Consider the following 18,721-nt stretch of genomic DNA (forward strand, 5'->3'; position numbering starts at 1 on the left):
CTACATAACCTACCTTTAATAATGAGCTCCAATGTTAATCAGTCACACATCATGAGGTGAATGAAGCTCAGAGTGCTGTTTGCAGTCTTTGTTTCAGCCTTTGTGTCAGCTCTGAGTGTCAGACGTGGGCCACATCCGGCTCTTGTTGTCAGCATCATCTGTCTGCAGCGCTGGTGTGGGATGCATACATTTGCATTGCAGATCAAAGCTGAGGTGTTGATTAGTGAGTCATTTTTCTATGAATTCAATTTATAAATGCTTGATCAGATGTATATGAATGAGCTGTTGGATCGGCGCTTGTTCAAGGCAATGAAGCATCGATTTTAAATCAATAGTTCTCTTTGACGCACTACAACTCATAAGACTTATAGATGATTATGGGCAATGGCAGCAGCATAAACAATGTAATCCAGTTAAGATTTTTGAACCTACCACACCAAAGTGGTAACAACCAGTGTTGGTTTTAATTACTTTTTCCTGGCCAAATTGTACAGTATGTAATCCATAGAACTATGTTAGAATTTGTTATATAGAAAAGAGAAGAAGGTAGCATGGAGCAAAGTTGGAAAGATTTTTCTTTCCAACTTTACTTTCTGAGCTGTGTAAGATATTTATAGTAACAATCTAAATAATCTAATTACTTTTGAAATAAAGTACAGTGTCAGAGTAATGTGAAAGAGTGATGAGTAAGTAGTAAACAGATTACACCTTAAGTACAAGTGAAGGTGGATTCACCATGCATGTTCGGAAGGAGCAATTCAATGATTAAAGGCTAAAAAAGAATCGATTCAGTGCAGTCGTTCTTGTGTCCGTGCTGTGTGGATGGACAGTGCTTGGATGTTGCCAGGCACCAGCTGTGTGACCATGGAAAATGCACCCATTATGTGTAGCCCATACTCTCCCCACCATATGCCATTATGCTTTGCTCATTATTCTCACCAGGTCTTTCTCTGCAGCTTCTGTTCTTGCCTGATGTGACAAGCCACTCTGCTAAATTGACCAGTGCCACCTTTTGAAGCACTCCATTTACACTAGGGCCCAAATGAAGCATAAAGGTCAAAGTGTTGGTTAAAAGGCTGAAACGCATGAGTCTTTCAGCAACACAGAAGATATATTTTCAATTCAGTTCAATTTATTTTTGTAAGGCCTAAAATCACAACAGCAGTTGCCCCGAAGGGTGACAGTGAAAAACACATTCAACATGTTCATAGGAAATTAGGAAATGTCCCAGCATCCCCTGTCCTTAGATCCTCCTTCTGCAGGAAAAACTACACAACTCCTTGGGGGAAAGTAGAAACCTCTGGGAGAACCACAGTGAAGGAGAGATTCTACTCCGATGGGCAGACAGGCTGTAGATGGTCCAGGACTGAGGCGCTTCCATTTGAAGAGAGTTCCTCCAGGCAGATGAAGAGCATCATGGTCAGTTGTGAGATGGGGCATCTAAATTAAAAGCATCAGCAGTGTCTGAAACAGTATCACTCCCAGAGTGTTGATAAATATTGCTGAAAGGGAAAGTAGTCTTTAGCAGAGGATAGTGCTCAAGCTCCCATACTTCCCCCACATAGTTACTCCTAGGGCAGCGTAGCTGGGAAACTGTAGGTTTTATTCCTGTTCCTAACTGGCCTGACCATAAGCGATTTCAAAGAGGAACGTTTTAAGCCTGGTCTTAAATGAAGAGACTGTGTCGGCCTCTTTAACATGGACAGGAGCTGATTCCACAACACAGGAGCTTGGGAGCTAAACGCTCTACCTCCTACTGTGCTTTTAGAGACTCTTGGGACCACCAGAAGGCTCTACCTCCTACTGTGCTTTTAGAGACTCTTGGGACCACCAGAAGGCTCTAGCTCCTACTGTGCTTTTAGAGACTCTTGGGACCACCAGAAGGCTCTACCTCCTACTGTGCTTTTAGAGACTCTTGGGACCACCAGAAGGCTCTAGCTCCTACTGTGCTTTTGGAGACTCTTGGCACCACCAGAAGGCTCTAGCTCCTACTGTGCTTTTAGAGACTCTTGGGACCACCAGAAGGCCAGCATTTTGAGAGCGAAGAGCTCTGTTTGGATGATATGGTTCTATAGCATCTTTGAGGTAGGATAGGGCCATGTCATTTATGGCTTTGTAAGTCTGCAGCTAATAACAAATCATTTGTGACTTTAACTAGTGCAGTTTCAGTGCTGTGGTGAGCTCTGAACCTTGACTGAAAAACATAGAATAAATGATTCTCCTGTAGGTGGCGACAAAGCTGTTTGACTGCATTGTTCAGGAGAAGAAACAACACTTGCTATTCACTATCCTAAATACTTCTGCCTAAGTATTTTGATTACAACTACTAATTTTGCAACAAGGATGCAATCCGTACTATGTCAATATCTTCTTCTTCATCTTTAATCAGTTGTCCACACAGTCTTTGTTGATCAACCTTCAATGCGAAGGTCTTAAAGTTTCTTTGTCCGAGGTGCACAAACAGCACATTTTGATGACACAACCTTTCAGTAGACACCATATTCTTAGTTCTAAAACACAAGATGTCAAAGTAAAGGTAAGAGCACATTTAAAGGAGAATAACAACACAAATAATGCATTATGTGTGCTTTAAGTTTATTTCCAATTGTTTTTTGTCGTAGAATCTGGCAACGCAAAATGTGAGGCTCATACTGCTCTCTTATTGGATAATCGTCCTGACAACTACAGCACCAAATGGTAACACAAAGACTTCATGGGACGTCACTGTTTTTGTACTTAAGAATAAATCAATTGCACAATGATTGGCAGTAAAAAAACACAGACATAGGTCATGTTCATAACATTGAAATCAAACCTTTAAATCTCCTCTATTATTCTATTGTTCTAATTCATGGTAACTCTTGTGGTGGCTATGTGGGCACAGATCAATACTAGCAGGTTAAAAAAAATCCACCACCCAAAGTACCATTCATCTAAAAATAAATAACAGGCTCATGTTGAATCCACCCGATGCGGCACAAACACTAAAATACTACTTTGTTCATTCAGTTGCAACCATTGCCAAACATACTTATTTGCCATGATCCACTCACATATATTACATATTGAATTGTCAGCAGGTCCAATACCCCGTCCACAACAATAAAACCCTAGAATCAATGTCATCATCACTGTCATAATCTGCAGAAATACAACTTAATGAAATGGGACAATCTTATCAAATTCAAAACCATCTGTCTTATGTATCAGATCAAAACTCCTCCTTCACGGAAAGACTAGAGAGGGCAGAGTGACCAGAGGAGCAAAAAGTGAAGACTGCATCATTCCTCGCAGAAGAACTGTCCTTGGTCAGACCGTCCTCCCCTCAGAGCTTCCCAACAGTGGGACACAGTCCCCCACGTTGAATGATAAAAAGTGGTTTGTAGAAACACAGACTTGTGAGCACTAGTTGTATATAAATGTATTTGTAGTGTAGTTTTTTTGTATACTTTTGTAATATCTGATGTGTGTTTTGACTTTTTGGATCTGGCAAAGGGTACACTTACATTGTTTGATGTCAATCAATGTGCAATGTCCCTTCTCAAGTAAATCAATACAAATAATTTAATAAAGTTAAAAAAATAAAAACAATACCACTGCAGATACTGAAAGTAGACATTTCCTAAATTGAAAGTTAAATCACAAAGAACAAAAACATTCTCTCCTCATCAACAACAATATCTGAATTGAAGAAATCAGAATAATGCATATAACTTTGAACATTATCAAGAAATGAATATGTTCTTGAAAGCTTTGGGCAATTTTAGTTTAGGCTGAAAAGAAAAAGTGACAGGGTCTTTTTAAGGTCAGCGATGTCGTCACTGCAGTCAAACAGAGACAAATGCATTCTGCTAGGCAAACCAGCCTGCAGATAAGAGGACTCACAGAATGATGTGGAAAAGAGTGTGGCAAATATTTAGCCCTGATTTCAAGGCTTCACGTCACGATACACGGAGCCAGGGCTGAGTACAAGTACAAGTACAAGTACAAGGCTTTCAAATGTAACAGGAAGAATGTGCGCCATCATTTACTGTGCAATACAAATCCACTCACATTAACAGACATGACAATCGTTTTTTTACTCTTAAATATGAATTATCTAATGTGTGGAAATGCTATGTTATTTTAAAGGTTCCGTATTATGGAATTATTTAGGATTTTAATAAAGGAAGTGTCACCTCAAAACAGGACAGTGCAGGATTCCTCAAACATGCAGGACTCAATATACAACTTTAAGTAAACAGAGTGTGATCAGGTACCAATGTTATATGGTTAAAAGCTCACACAAGTTGATTTTGCATAATATGTTTCCATGGAGACAAGGGTTGATGTCACCGGCGTCAATTACAGGTTAGATCAGTGGAGAGGCGACAGAGCTACAATGCAGGGTACACAACACATGTGGCCTACAATTATAGAACAAAAGCAAAGCAAAGCAAACCCATCCATCCATTTTCTTCCGCATATCCGGGGCCGGGACGCGGGGGCAGCAGTCTAAGCAGGGACTCCCAGACTTCCTACTCCCCAGACACTTCCTCCAACTCCTCCGGGGGGCAAAGCAAAGCAGTTAACCTAATTGTAGTTTACCTTCCTCTCTCTGAATGTTCTGAAATACCGGTACATGTCATTCTTGCAGCCTTTGCGTTTTTAACCAATGCACCTATTCAATGATGGTGCATGTCCTTGTCCAGATTCTCGTGACGTAGCTGTGGAGGGGTGACAGCCCGAGACCGGTGACGCCTTGGCCTGGAATGCCCTGTGAACACATGGGACAGCACCCGCCGTCTCCATGGTAACACAGTGTAAAAAGGGCAGCTAGTGACATGGGCTGGAACTCAACGTCTTAGCGGCTCAATGGGAGGCGAGTTACACACAGGGTTCACTTACTACAAGAAAAGTGTGTTAAGATCGATTCAATAGGTTGTGTTCATGTGACAAAATAACATTCTAAACTGCCCAAACGGAGCCAAAAGAGGTCCACCATCTTTGAAAACGATAAAACAAAACTGTGAAACTGGCAGAGAGCGACTTGACCAAATGGACTAAGACGTGGGCTTGAGCTTGTGAGCCATTGACTGGGGCTTGACTCAAGTTTAATGTTAATACACTCCTGTATCGGAGGTCTACAGACAGTAACTTGGACCTCATGGCTTGTTTGTGCTCTGACATCACTGTTACTGTGGGACCTTAGACAGACAATTGTGTGCGTTTCCAAAATCATGTCCAATCAACTGAATTTAACACTGGTGGACTCCAATCAAGTTGTAGAAGCATCGCAAGGATGATCAGTGGAAAAAATATATCCCTGTGCTCAATTCTGAGTGCCATGGCAAACACTGTGAATACTTGTTTTGTTTTATTGTTTTTAATACATTTGCAAATCATTCTAACAACGTTTATCAATCTGTTATTACAGGGTATAATTTGCAGAATGTTAAGGCAAATAATGAGTTTAATCCTTTTTGGAATAAGTCCACATCAATTTGATCTGTAGAGCACTTTTCATGCACACTGACAACTCAAGGTTGGCTGTAACATTAAAATGGGGAAAAAGTGAAGAGCTGTGAATATATTCCACCTTCTCTGAGCTCTTTTTCCTTTTTCCTGATGTTTCCATCACTCAAACTGTGATAAAATGTGAATATATGAGTATATTTCTGTGATGTATTTTATCTGCATAATAGTGATATTTTATCTGCATCATTAGTCTAAGAGAAGAACGGGTGTGTGACAGCATTTGTTTGTGAAGGGGTCGTAAAGATGGGCCAAAGGATGTTTACCCTAGGGGGGGTGATAACCCAGAGGAGTCTGGGTAATGTTTACCCAAGGCTTGATCTCTAAGGAAAAATACCAAGTGCCTTGATGTGAGGCTGACCAATGAGAAATGTGACCCGCCTATTCCAGAATATCTAATAAAACCAACCAGCATGGGAAAAAACGAGGTGAGACGCGGGGGTGAGACGCAGGAGGGTCAGCCAGGCTCCTTACAACGGCCTGGCTGACACAGTCCCCGCGTTTTCTCCCATGCATGCCATACAAATGTCTGATGTTTCTGTGTCGTTTAATATTCTAAGTTGAATTGTGTTCTCAATGTGTTAAGGAATAGCATCGGCGTATGTCTAATTCCATGACACAAACACAACAGTTTCCCTCTGCCGTTTATCACCACCACAATGTGTGGGTGGTTTGTCATTACCATTCGGTCAGTCTGTATCTGGAAGTCCAACAAGATCTTGGCTCGGTCATTCTCTTCTCACCTTTGGGGGTGTTCTTTGACCTTGGGGTCTCCAGCCCGTACTCTGCTCAGATGTTTCTGTACACTATACCATCCACCTGGTTATGGAGCTCCATGTATGTTGTCCCTGCAGCATCTTACACCCTGCAGTTATGTGTGGGATGGTCTCAGGGGCCTCTTTGCACAGCCTACACCTTGGGTCTTGTCTGGTGTGGTAGATCTGGGCCTCTATTTCTCTGGTGCTCAGGACCTGCTCCTGTGTAGTCATGATCAGGGCCTCTGTCCTTCAGTCCGACCCGTTCTAGCCATTGGTAGGATTTCTTGATATCAGCCACTTCAGTTATGTTCTGGTGGTTATGTTATATATCTCCAAGCATTCTGTGATCCATGTGTGTGGCATTGAGTCATATGCTTTCTTGTAATCAATCCATGCAGTAGACAGATTGGTGTGTCGGGTTCTACAGTCTTAGGCGACCAGGAGTTGGTGTTTGGCTCTAGTGGCGTCTTTGCCAATGCCCTTCTGAGCTTTACTCATGTATTTGCTCACATCATGCCTGACACAAGCTTCAATGTTGTGGAGACAGGTAATCGGCCGATAGTTTGATGGGACTGTACCCTTGGAGGGATCGTTCAGGATATGCCTTTCAGTTAACCATTCAAGGTGAGTCCCATGGAATGCTGTGAGTTTCTTTAGTCAGTAGACATGAATCATGTCAGGGCCCAGTGCTGTCCAGTTTTTCATACCCGAGACTCTTGGATGTCTACCACTGTGATGGTAGCTGGATTCTGTTCAGGGAGGTGGCTGTGGTCCACTGTGCATCATTGGTGTGTTTTTCCAATATACTTAACCAATACCTTTCAGTTTCCAGCCTTAGTGGGTCTGCACTGCCATCACACAGGAATCACACTTAATGCTGCATTCACATCATCCAGGAGACTTTCTGATGGCATTTCACATTAAACAAAAACTGTCTAAAATGTCTTCACTGTAAACATATCCATTAAACCTGGACTGGATCTGTAGACCATGATTAAACCAGCCTGAGAACAGGACCAAACCATGTGTGCATCAGAGTGGTCCAAGATTTTTGTTGTTGGTCCATTCACTTTATTGGACAGGACAGCAAATGAGCAGCTCACAAATTTATCAAGGTTCATACCACAGGGAAAATATGTAATCGTGTTGTTGGATAAAACACAATGTAACTTCCCAAATCACTAATCCTGACATTAAGCATGTGTGGAGTTTATATATGGATGATTTATAGGAAAATACAGATAAATTGTGTCTTTAGCTTGCATTCAGCATCAAATTCAAGGATCTGAAAACAAGAACTATTCCCAGACTGGCAGTTAACTATAGTTCCATACAACAATGCACCAAAATAATAAGACAGAAGTAAAGAAATATGTTCAATACATTTTATTGCAAAGAGAAACATGAAGCCTTAGAGTCAACAGCAATTTTGGGTGTAATAAAACTTACACATACAAATTAAGATATTAACAGTACAATTTGCTTTGTATGCCAAAAAATATGTAAGAAATGTTGAAAGTTTAACAAATGCAGGCCAGGATTGACACTGTAAAAACAAATAAATAGCTGACAGAAACGTATTCATATCAAAGCAACATTTTGTATTTGTTGCAATGCAGTTACATTTAAAATGTGCCGGAATTTGATCCTGTACATGATTGAACTTACTGCTTTGCATTGTTATTTGAAGTTAAAAGTTATAAAGCGTTGTATTCCACACATTTGGATGGATCCGTGGTGAAGTGTTTCTGGCAGATGGTCATTAGTCTCTTCAGCCCCTGAGGAAAGAGAAAACCAGTCACCAATGAACATGTGTACTATAAATGCAAAGGATAATGTATTCATTCAGGGGTGGGCCAAACAAAACAAAAATATTATTAATATCTTTCCCCAACTACAATAAAAAGATAATATGTTTGCAATCCATCAGAAACGTGCTGTGGTTCAAGTATCTCACTAACAGCGATTACAGTATAAAACCATCGTCCGATGCCTCCCCCTGCTGTCTCTGGGCGGAAAACAACCTTGCAACATTATCAACTCCGACCGGAGGAAATCCTGTCCCAGGAAAACTCGACACCTGTTTTTTAGCTACATTATGTGGTTTTGTGCAATTATTAGGAGTGTACATTGCCTTAAATCTGAAGTATCACTATTCATATGGCACGATACAATATTTCCCGATACTGATGACAAGGATAAGATTTTTATGGCAACATGTTTCACCATATTACAGGGGTCACTACAAACTCATTTTAAACCATTTCTCTAACACGAGGAGGCTGCACTGCTCGTTCTCCGTGAATCAGGGGCTTGGGTCTGGATTTCTGCTTGTTTAAGAGGACGATAACGAGCAGCACCTTTCACAAATATAACCTTTGACTATATTGGTTTGCTTCTTCATTAAAAACAAAAGACTCAGCAGCAGCACTTTGTCTCTGACCTGAATGTATTTCCTCTGGGTTTCGTCGTTCAGGACATGAGCCACGTGTTTGGAGAAGATCTTTTCTCGGCCGGTACGAGCGTGGATGCCCACCATGGTCACTCCGATGGGCCAGGGCGCGTTTCCTATGGCCATTTGGAGGTATGCGTCATTGGCCTGTTGAAAAAGACACATCATTTAAACAGTGAAGTCATTGTTAGCCACAGTAGATACATTTTATTATGGCACTTACTTTAACATATTCTCTTTCCAACATAAATTTGATGATATCTGTGATGGACTCTTTGATGTCTGCTGGTAAATTCTGTAAGATAAAAGAAAGGTGAATATTCTATTGTAAGTTAAGAGCGACTTAGCCAGCCTGTGTCGTCTCCTCACCTTCTTCCGCAGTTTCCTGAACAGAGGTTTGAGGTAGGACTCGGTCTGGGAGTGTGTGGCACTGGCCAGTTTGCCTTGTACACTGCGCTTCACGTGGTCCTCTCTGCGGTTTAGATCTTTGGCCCAAACGCCCAGAAGGAACTGACAATTAAACAGCAGAAATGTTAATAAAATCTTTTCTCTGCGGTTTTTATGACATTATAACTTTAAGTTAAGAGGAGCCAAAATGAAGTGGTTCAAATTGTACATTCACAGTATATTTGAATAAAATATGACTAATTGGTAAGATAAGATAAGATAAGATATTCCTTTATTGTCCCACATGGGGAAATTTCATTGGTGCAACGCAGGTAGATACAGAGGTAGATCCAGAAGAACAGATCACTTATAGGAAGTCTTCAGTTGTAGTCATCTGGACTCAGTTTGAAAAAATAGACGTTTCGACTCTCATCCAAGAGAGAGTCGAAACGTCTATTTTTTCAAACTGAGTCCAGATGACTACAACTGAAGCTTTTTCTACTATGGAACACGCCTGGACGAATGAGGGATTACACCGACTTATAGGAAGTCTGAAAAACACTTTCAGTAGAAGATCTCCTATAAATAAAAACTCCCATAGACAAATAAATACCATTGCATGTGATCCCGACAGTAATTGCACATGAATATGTGTCACGACAGCACATAGATTGCACATGAATTTCACAGTAATTGCACATGAATTCCAACAGCAATTGCACATACGACAGAATTGCACATCAGTATTAGGTTAGGTCAGTATTGCGACGGGATAACGTGACGATCTCCGGGTAAGACGACAGTTCTCCTCAGTTTCATGAGTTCCTCCTTTGTGGAAACGCGGTACGGCACCGGCCGGGGGGCGGGGCCGGAGCCGGGGGGCGGGGCCGGAGCCGGGGGGCGGGGCCGGAGCCGGGGGGGCGGGGCCGGAGCCGGGGGGCGGGGCCGGGGGATTCAGAGCCAAGACACATCGCAACGACACGACGAAAACACTCAATCCAGCCGAATAAAGTCAAAACAAGTTAATTTAAAGCGATTCCAGTGCGTGTCCCGATCGTTCGTGAAGTTCCTCTTTCATATAAACGTGTATATAAACGTGTACCGACGACACGCCGTACTTTAGCGCGGCCGGAGGGCGCGGGGGGAGGGGCTGGTGGGCTCGCTCGGAGCTAGCTCACGTCACAACAACACAACGAACGCAACGAAAAACGCTCAAATCCAGCCGAAAAAAGTCCAAAACAGTTGAATTAAAAAAACTATTCCAGCGCGTGTCCCTATCGTACAGTAAAATAGAAAAAATATACTAACTATATTTACAAAATATAGGAGATAAAGCACAATAAGTGTGAGAAAGAAGAGAGCGTTTACACCGGGCTGCCAGCTGTACCAGCGCCTTATGACGTGTAGATCACAGAGCTCAATAAACATTTGCTCTTACTTTCAAAAACTTGTCGATGAGCTCCTGGTCTCTATGATCATCTCCTCTGCCCAGAGAGTGGCCAAGAGCCTGGAATCAAACAATAATAATTGTGTATACAATACACAATACTGTATATTGATGTATTTTACAAGTTTGGCATCTCCGTACATTACTGAAGTTCACAGTTTAATATCAGCCTCTTTGTTTTATATTCACCAACAGTGACATCTAGTGTCTCTACTAAGAATAAAACGATAGCTAGCAGGAAGTGTTGGGGAATAGGCACTGTTTATGCTGAACTTAATTGAACGTAAAGAACAGTAATGAATCATGTATTGGGGAAAACAAATAGTCTGGAGTGTGTGCAGAGCTTTACCACAATTTCTTCTATGGTGGTGTTTTCTTCATGGACTTTTAAGTCATGTTGCTTGTCTGTCTCTCCGCCTTCTGTTCCTCCAACAATCTCATTCAGATACTGCTGGTCAATCTTGTCCATGGCAGCCTTCAGGTCATTCCTCAAACCCTAGACACAGAAAAGACAATACATCATGTCTGCTTGCAGTTCTACTTGTGGCAGTCCGGTGAAGTGTAAGCTAAACTAAATTTGTCCTGCATACGTTTCTTTTACCCAGAGATAAATTGTACTACAAGTTCACAACCCCCTGGAGTTTATGAATTAATCTGTGTGTGTGTACAGAGCAGGGGGCAGGGTCAGCACCAGCTGACCAATCAGAACGATGGAGAAGGAAAGAGCCACAAACTTTAAATGTGAGGAACTGTAAATCATGATAAGAAATGTATAGAGCTCAACTAGAAGCTAAATACAAACCAAAGGAATCACAGGCTGTTTTCATGTGGAATTGTCACTTAGCGACCAATCACAGCCACGCAGCTACAGAGAAGGTTTATTTGTGCTACTACTGCTTCTACTTGTCTTGTGTTGTTGTTGTTGTCTGTGGGTGAGCCGAATATGAAATGCTACCTAGTAAGACAATAAAACTATTCTATTGTATTCATTGATAAAACAGACAAAAGCACAAATACAGTAAGACTAAAGATGAAGGGAATATTCTGCATAAACTTAGTGTATTTAAATATCATTCCTCTGCATAAATCTGTGCAGTTCGGGGCATGTTTCCATAGATATCTACCCTGATAGAAAGTGATCCAGGTTAACCTCAAAGTTACCTTTCTTAACCCTACAACTTGGTACACACTTCTGGTGGACCAACGGAAGAGTGATGGAACATTAGTTAGGACGTACCTTGTTCACTTCAGGTGTTAGAATCTCTATCTTCCTGAGTCTTTGGAAAGCGTCATAGTCAGACTCTCCAAACATTCGGATCGGCTCCCCTCGTTCTCTCAGCCGCCTGATGACCTACAAAACACAGCATGGTTTATTCATGTCAGAAGAGACGTTCAGTGGCAGTTTTAGTGTTGTTTGTTCCCACACACCTCTTGTCGGGACAGAGTCATGGGCAGCTTCTCCTCAGTTAGTTCTAACTCCAACACGGGATTCTTGTTTGAAGAGGAGGGATCTTCTTCCTCACCACTATCCACCTAAAAACAGAAAAAGCGTATTAACGATATTTTCTTAATTTGTAAATGTTTTTTTATTTAGGAAAAACCCAAAACAAAGTTACTACATTCGCAAAATAAAAACTGGGGGTTGTATTTCAAAAACCGAAGCATGCAACAATCTGATGTGTGTCTATCCTCGTTAAATTTTGTCTTAAGCTAATGTAAGGAAATATATCCTCCAGTGAGTGTTTTCAGTCCAAAAAAAACATACTATAACTACTATAATACAGCACTTCATTCATGCTTCAAAGGCCCATGCACAATGCAGTCAGAGTGTCAAACTTTAGAGAAAAATCAAATTGAAAAAAAAAAAAACATAAACAGTGGGCAATATTAACAGATCTTGATATTTGTTTTGTGTCTCCTGATAACGATCAACAGAAATGTGTTGAAAATGTGTCTTGAAACGTATCGACCGTGTTGTAATCATCAAACAAATGCAAAACTTTGTTCATTTTATTTAACTCATTGGCATTTTTCACTATAACGATACACTCAATATTCAAATTGTGCATATCTTCAAAACAACATTGACGATATTATCAAAAAAATGTCAATATATTGCCCACCGAGACATAATGAATCAGAGAAGTCTTAATATCTACACTTGGTTTGCACTATTATATCACACAAACTTATACTGATCACAAACAAAGAGGCAAAAACACAGAAATAATAGTCACGTTTATGTGATTAGTCCCCTTAGTTCTCCATCACTCCAACACCAAAAAGTGTGTACTCTGAGGATCTACTACGACAAAGAGCCTCAAAATACAAGTGTGATGCTGTTTGTGGCTGTGGTGTCGGGGGGAGGAGTTTGAACACACGGCTTCAGTCTCGGCCTCATGCATCTGCTCGGTGGAAGCCCTAACTTACCGGTCTCTCGGGAGTCTCGCCCTGAACCTACAGGTGTGGGCCGCGGGGGCAGATGGGACAGACAGCACAGTGAAACCAATACACCGTTCAAGCATGTTTAGGTTATTTTGAGTCATTGTCTTCCATCTGCAGCTCAGCAACGGAAATAAAACGAAGTCGAAGCTTCAAAACAAATCGGAAAAATAAATACCTTTATTCCACACCGTCTGAAGTATTCCTCCTGCTCCATCTTTGCCAAATCAGACCTCTTGAAGTACTTTTTGGAGTCCTGTACATCCAAACACAGTAGTTGGTAGATTATGTATTGCTACATTATTTATTTATTTCATTGTTATTGAGGACACATAGGAAAATAACTGTACAAACCTGTATGTTAAGATAGAAAATATAAAAGTAATGGGGGAATAGGTTGTGTTCACGTTCTAAAATTTGATAATGCCATTAAAAATATTCACCCCCCCTTTTTTATTATGTTCAGCGTCTTTGGATCACTGAAAAGCGCTATATAAATACAAGTTATTATTATTATTATAATAATATGAATCACAAATGTTGAACTTTATGTCCATCTTTTGGATATGACTCCACAAATTTGCATTACTAATCTCAAGGCTTTAAAGGATTTTAAGATAACAACAATCACATTTATGAGGGTTGAATGACAGCACCACTTTCTGAAGCTACAGTGAAAATGACAGATTGTGGTTCATGTGAATAGGCTCAGTAATTACAGCTATTAAATTCCCCTTAAAATACTGGCATACTTGTACAGACCGGGTAAACATTCTCTATATTTATTCAATTTTGTCCACCATCTCATAAAAAAACAACTCCTGAGAAAGTAAAATATAAAAAGAAGACATATCAACCATTCTAGAGTAAAACAGGGTCAGTTTGTTCTCCAAACCCACAAACAAAAATACCTTAAAACACCAAAAGATAATGTTTGTATAGTTAATTTACTTTGTTACACGTTCCTAAATCTCATTACTGTTTGTCAAAACTCAACACATGCTGGATCTACTGGCTTCAAAACAGCTTCCATCAGGCCAATTGTTTTTTAACCCTTTGGAGAAAAATTGGGAGAAAATTTCGTCCTACGTTTGTTTGTTTTTTTAGAGAATCAGCTTGAAAAATCGTATTGTTTTAGATCCATGGTCCAGCTCAGTTTGAAACGTTTGTGAAATGGACTCATTAGCGTTACAGCACACAGAAAATAAGATAATAAATGAGTAAAATAAGGTTGAAGGTATTAGAAATCTTCCAGTCTTGTGTAACACAACCGGGCTCTGACGTAAACGATCATGGACTTTACAATCTCTTACATCAACCAGATTCTTTTCTTCAATGATTTTCCTCTTTCTTGCGATCTCCGCTTTAAGAATATCCATCGTTTCGCCTTAGAGTCTGCAATTTACGTGAATCTTTCCAGAAATGTGAGTGAAATCGAGTCAGCGCTGACCATCCGTGAAGCTAATGCAGTTAACAACAATGCTAACGATGGCTAATGCTACCGGAAGTCTCTTTTTTCCCGTCTATGATTGTCGCCACCTACTGTCGGCTATGGGCATGTGCATGAAGCGAAACATGTTTACTAGTTATGCACGTATTGAAAAGGGCGCTTTGGCTTTTGTTGTTGTTGTTGTTGCTGTTGCTGTTGTTGTTGTTGTTGTTGTTGTTGTTGTTGTTGTTGTTGTTGCTGTTGTTGTTGTTGGTGTTGTTGTTGTTGCTGTTGTTGTTGTTGTTGTTGTTGTTGTTGTTGTTGTTGTTGCTGCTGCTGCTGCTGCTGCTGCTGCTGCTACTGACTGCAAATGTGCATTTACCGCCATCTACTTTATTCTTCAGACTTTATTCTGTTCTGTTTTAAACGTGAAGGATTCAAAGCACTGATCACGTGAATTAGCTGGGCCATGAAGCCTGTCACGTGACTAGGGGGCTTTCGTCCACACAATTTTTTACATTAATATTATTCTAGAAACACATTTGCATCAATAATACGCGCAACTAAAATGCTATTGTATTTTAAGTTAATTAATTGGCAATCATAGCACATAGAATGGGGCTCGAACCACTGTGGATATGGTAGTACTAAAAGATGCCACTAGATGTCACTCTGGAGAAGTATTTCGAACTTGTTCAAATGCTTCACTTTGCCCATCACTAATGTTTACACCATGGAACTATTGTATAATCCTGAGTTGTTATGTTATAACTCTAACTCTAACCAGAACACCATGTATAATTATGACTTAAGAGAGGTGTGGTGAGAGAAGTTCCAGAAGAGCAAAGGTTACTTGGAGCACTGATGGGTCATGTCTAGATTACTGGCTTGTCTCAAAAACCTTGTGTACTGACAGTAAAATTGATAACTTTCCATTCCCCATAACTGATCATAAAGCTGTTACTATTTATATTAACGTGAGGCGCTCTTCCTACTGAAACACTTTACTACAATAAGGCTCAATAAGAGAACGCATTTAGTAAAAACTGGTTAAAATTGGTATGTACTGAAAATACAGCAGTGATCTGGTCAAATCCAGACACAAATATGAAAGAGTGTGATTTCAGAAAACTGCGTTATCTGACATGTCACCAGGAAAACTGAAATTTAAAAAAAAAATTGAGATGTATAATCTCAGGCCAAACACAACACTATGACTCAATTACATTTCATTCAGAATTTAAAAAGGACATACAAACGATACAAATTATTCTCCCAACAGCCATGTCTCACCTATTTTGGCATTGTAGCCACACCGCGAAATTATGGAAAGATTTATCAAGATACATCATTGAATTGTTTGGTGTGAATTCTAACCTGAGCTATGAATTTGTTATTTTTTGTTTTTCAAATATGATAAAAAGGAGGACCAAGTCTTTATTATAAACCTTTTTATTGGCAAAATGTTATATCCATAAGTGTAAATTCACCAATCAGAAACCGTTGCTTATCATTCTTCCAAAAGATTTTCAACTGTATATTAAGTCTGTAAGTCATTGTGCATGTATATTAATCACTTATCTATCAGATAACGTCAGATAACAGCATTAAAAACAATGAGTTGTGTCTGTGTAATTGATTGCATTATCTAGAGTTCAGCTGTATTATTAGTATTTTGATTTGTTTTTTTATTTTTTATTCTGTTCCATTTCCCCCCTATCTTAAACTGTTTTTAACTGAGCATTTTCCCTAGGTATTACCTGTACTTGGCCCGAGAAAAGCAGAGGTCACTCCCCACAGTAATATCTGTTCTGATGGTCGTTAGTCTTACTCCTGCAAGAACATCGGACTCCAGGCTCAAATCCAGCACTCATTCTGTTCCATTCACAACATTAAACTTACACTAGTACTCGTCCCATCATTCATATCCATCACACACTAATTCACACTCGTCCATCAGGTCCTCAATCACACTACCATAAGTATCTGTATGTGCCCCATACTGCACCATGGTTATTGTAATCCCACACCAAATATCTCTACTGTGATCTAGACCTTCAACACAGAGACGATTTTATAGATCTAACCGGAGACTATAACTACTGTTGGTTCATCTTTGTCCCACATTTCTACTGCTATATTCTCACGGTCGTTTCCTTTTCTCTGTACGGAATATCTTAACAACTGTAGCACCTCCTCCATGATCTCTATCACTTCTAATCGCAGAAGAACCATCTATCATTTTTTGATTGGACGTCAGCCATGGTGTTTATTACTCCTGCTATGTGAATAACTGATGCCGTCTTGTCAATGACACAGTTTGCGTTCCCAGAGCCTCAGATATCCCCGTCGTCCCAATCTCTAAATTGTTCTGCACATTCCCTTTCGTAACTTTCACTTCTTCTGCACATGAAGCGTTTCTTTCCACTCTCACTTTCTGACAGTTCTTTGCCAAGTGACCAAATCTTTGACAGTTCTAACACTTGTAGTTTAGGAACACAATGTCTCACTGAGAAACTAATAAACCCAAGAAAAACCTTTTAGGCAAAAACAATCAAAATACTTTCACTGTCCACTTTTACTTTTTTATTTTTTATTATATATATATATATATATATATATATATAAAAAACCCCCAACAACAATAAATTAAAAACCAAACAAACGAATTAAGTAACATTGATACATAAAAATAAAATAAACCGAAACCAACACCAGTATTTTAATGCATTTTAGTAGGCCATATACGTCTTTCTTTCTTTCTATTTATTTTTATTTTATATATTTATGATACCATGTATTATTAATTATTATTATTATTTATTTATTTTCTAAATTAATTATACAAATATGTTTATTTTTTATATATTTTATATACAATGTTATCCATTGCTATATATATATTTTCAATCATATTTTGCCCATCACAATTGTTTTTATTTTTTTTCAATTTGTTTTAGTTTATGGTATTGTTGTTAATTATACATTTTTTATTATTGCCATTATTATTCATAGCGTATTTATATATTGCTACCCTTTTACTTATTTCATAGCAGATGCATGCCTGCATTCCAAGTAGAAGATGTTCAACCATGTACAAAGTTAATTTTGTTCCGACCGTTTTAGAATTTTCACTTTTGTGGATTTAATTGTTTCTGCATTAGCAACTTTGCCTCTTTTCATGTTATTTTGAAGATCATCAGTTTTCACATTAAACTGATTACTCCCTTGCATCCACCTCCTCCATGACTTGTCCCACACCGTCCACTTTAATTGTCCCCAGTTTCTCTTCATTTTCGCAGTGCACTAGCAGACATAGGCTTCTTTATCTGCTGTGGAATATATTTTTAATTGCTTTATTGCATAAATATAATTATATTGATCTGTTGGTTATAATGGTTAAAAAGCTTCATAAAACTTGAATGTACATGTATTATTATATCACCCCAGATGAGTTTATTTACTGTTTGTTTTGTATCTACTGTTCAATATTATATTTTTATCCAAAAGGCAGGAAGGGACACTATTTATAAAGGCCTAATAAGAAATATATATCATGAAACATTTAATAATAAGCCAACAAATTAAAAAAAAAAAAAAAGATGTGATTCTTCTGGAATCAGAGCACCTTTGTCCCTCGCTGGGTCATATTACGTAGGAAAAAAGTACAGTGTATCCGGAACGTGCAATATTCTCAACAAAAAAATTGTAATAATTGAAATTTCTACTTCTACTTCTTCTGTACAATATGTCAAAATTGTGTTAAATACAAGACCGCAGAGTTTGGTGTGTGTACAGTTCAGTTATTATGTTACAGCCTTAGTCCAAAATGGATTAAATACATAATTTGCCTCAAAATTCTACAAATTCTACAACATGACAACGCGAGAGAAGGTTGTTTGAATTCTTTTCAAATGTATTTAAAAAAAAGAAAAGAAAAAACACTTTGCTCAGTACTAGAAGCACCTTTGACACTACAAGCTTGGCACACACTTTCTCCCATTCTTTATTTCCAGAACCTCAACACCATGTGATTTTTCCTGAGAAGCGTCTGACCACTCTACCACACAGGCCTGATGGTGGAGTGCAGCAGGGATGGTTGTTCTTCTGGAAGGTTCTCCTCTCTCCACAGAGACACGCTGGAGATCTGTCAGAGTGACCATCAGGGTCTCGGTCACCTCCATGAATAAGGCCCTTTCCCCTGATGGCTCAGTTTGGCCAGGTCCAGCTCTAGGGAGAGTCTTGGTGGTTCCAAACCTTTTCCATTTACTGATGATGGAGGCCACTGTGCT

At 39.5% G+C, this 18,721-nt stretch overlaps 1 protein-coding gene across 2 annotated transcripts; it reads right to left on the reverse strand.

Moving 5' to 3' along the window:
- Window positions 1–7,661: 7,661 nt before the first annotated feature.
- On the reverse strand, window positions 7,662–14,536 carry prpf18 (PRP18 pre-mRNA processing factor 18 homolog (yeast)). 2 transcript variants are annotated; one of them, XM_072435316.1, is made up of 11 exons: window positions 14,314–14,536; window positions 13,179–13,256; window positions 12,989–13,015; window positions 11,987–12,091; window positions 11,796–11,909; window positions 10,908–11,054; window positions 10,550–10,618; window positions 9,094–9,234; window positions 8,948–9,019; window positions 8,716–8,871; window positions 7,662–8,050 (listed from the first exon to the last, which is right to left on the reverse strand). In XM_072435316.1, exons 1-11 carry the CDS (start codon window positions 14,377–14,379, stop codon window positions 7,970–7,972), a joined length of 1,056 nt encoding a protein of 351 aa, XP_072291417.1. In that variant the 5' UTR covers window positions 14,380–14,536; the 3' UTR covers window positions 7,662–7,969. The 2 variants fall into 2 exon arrangements, with proteins under 2 accessions (XP_072291417.1, XP_072291418.1); XM_072435317.1 differs by lacking the exon at window positions 12,989–13,015.
- Between the last annotated feature and the right edge of the window lie 4,185 nt (window positions 14,537–18,721).

The sequence above is a fragment of the Eucyclogobius newberryi genome, unplaced genomic scaffold (genome assembly GCF_026437365.1).
Source record: "Eucyclogobius newberryi isolate DKJ021-1_F unplaced genomic scaffold, fEucNew1.0.hap1 SCAF_7, whole genome shotgun sequence".
Lineage (NCBI taxonomy): Eukaryota > Metazoa > Chordata > Actinopteri > Gobiiformes > Gobiidae > Eucyclogobius > Eucyclogobius newberryi.

Coding starts and splice junctions, on each gene's coding strand:
- prpf18 (XM_072435316.1), bottom strand. CDS start 14,379: ATGGATATTCTTAAAGCGGAGATCGCAAGAAAGAGGAAAATCATTGAA. Junction 13,016..13,178: donor TCAGACGGTGTGGAATAAAG/GTATTTATTTTT, acceptor CCACACCTGTAG/GTTCAGGGCGAGACTCCCGA. Junction 8,872..8,947: donor TGGAAAGAGAATATGTTAAA/GTAAGTGCCATA, acceptor CTTTTTCAACAG/GCCAATGACGCATACCTCCA.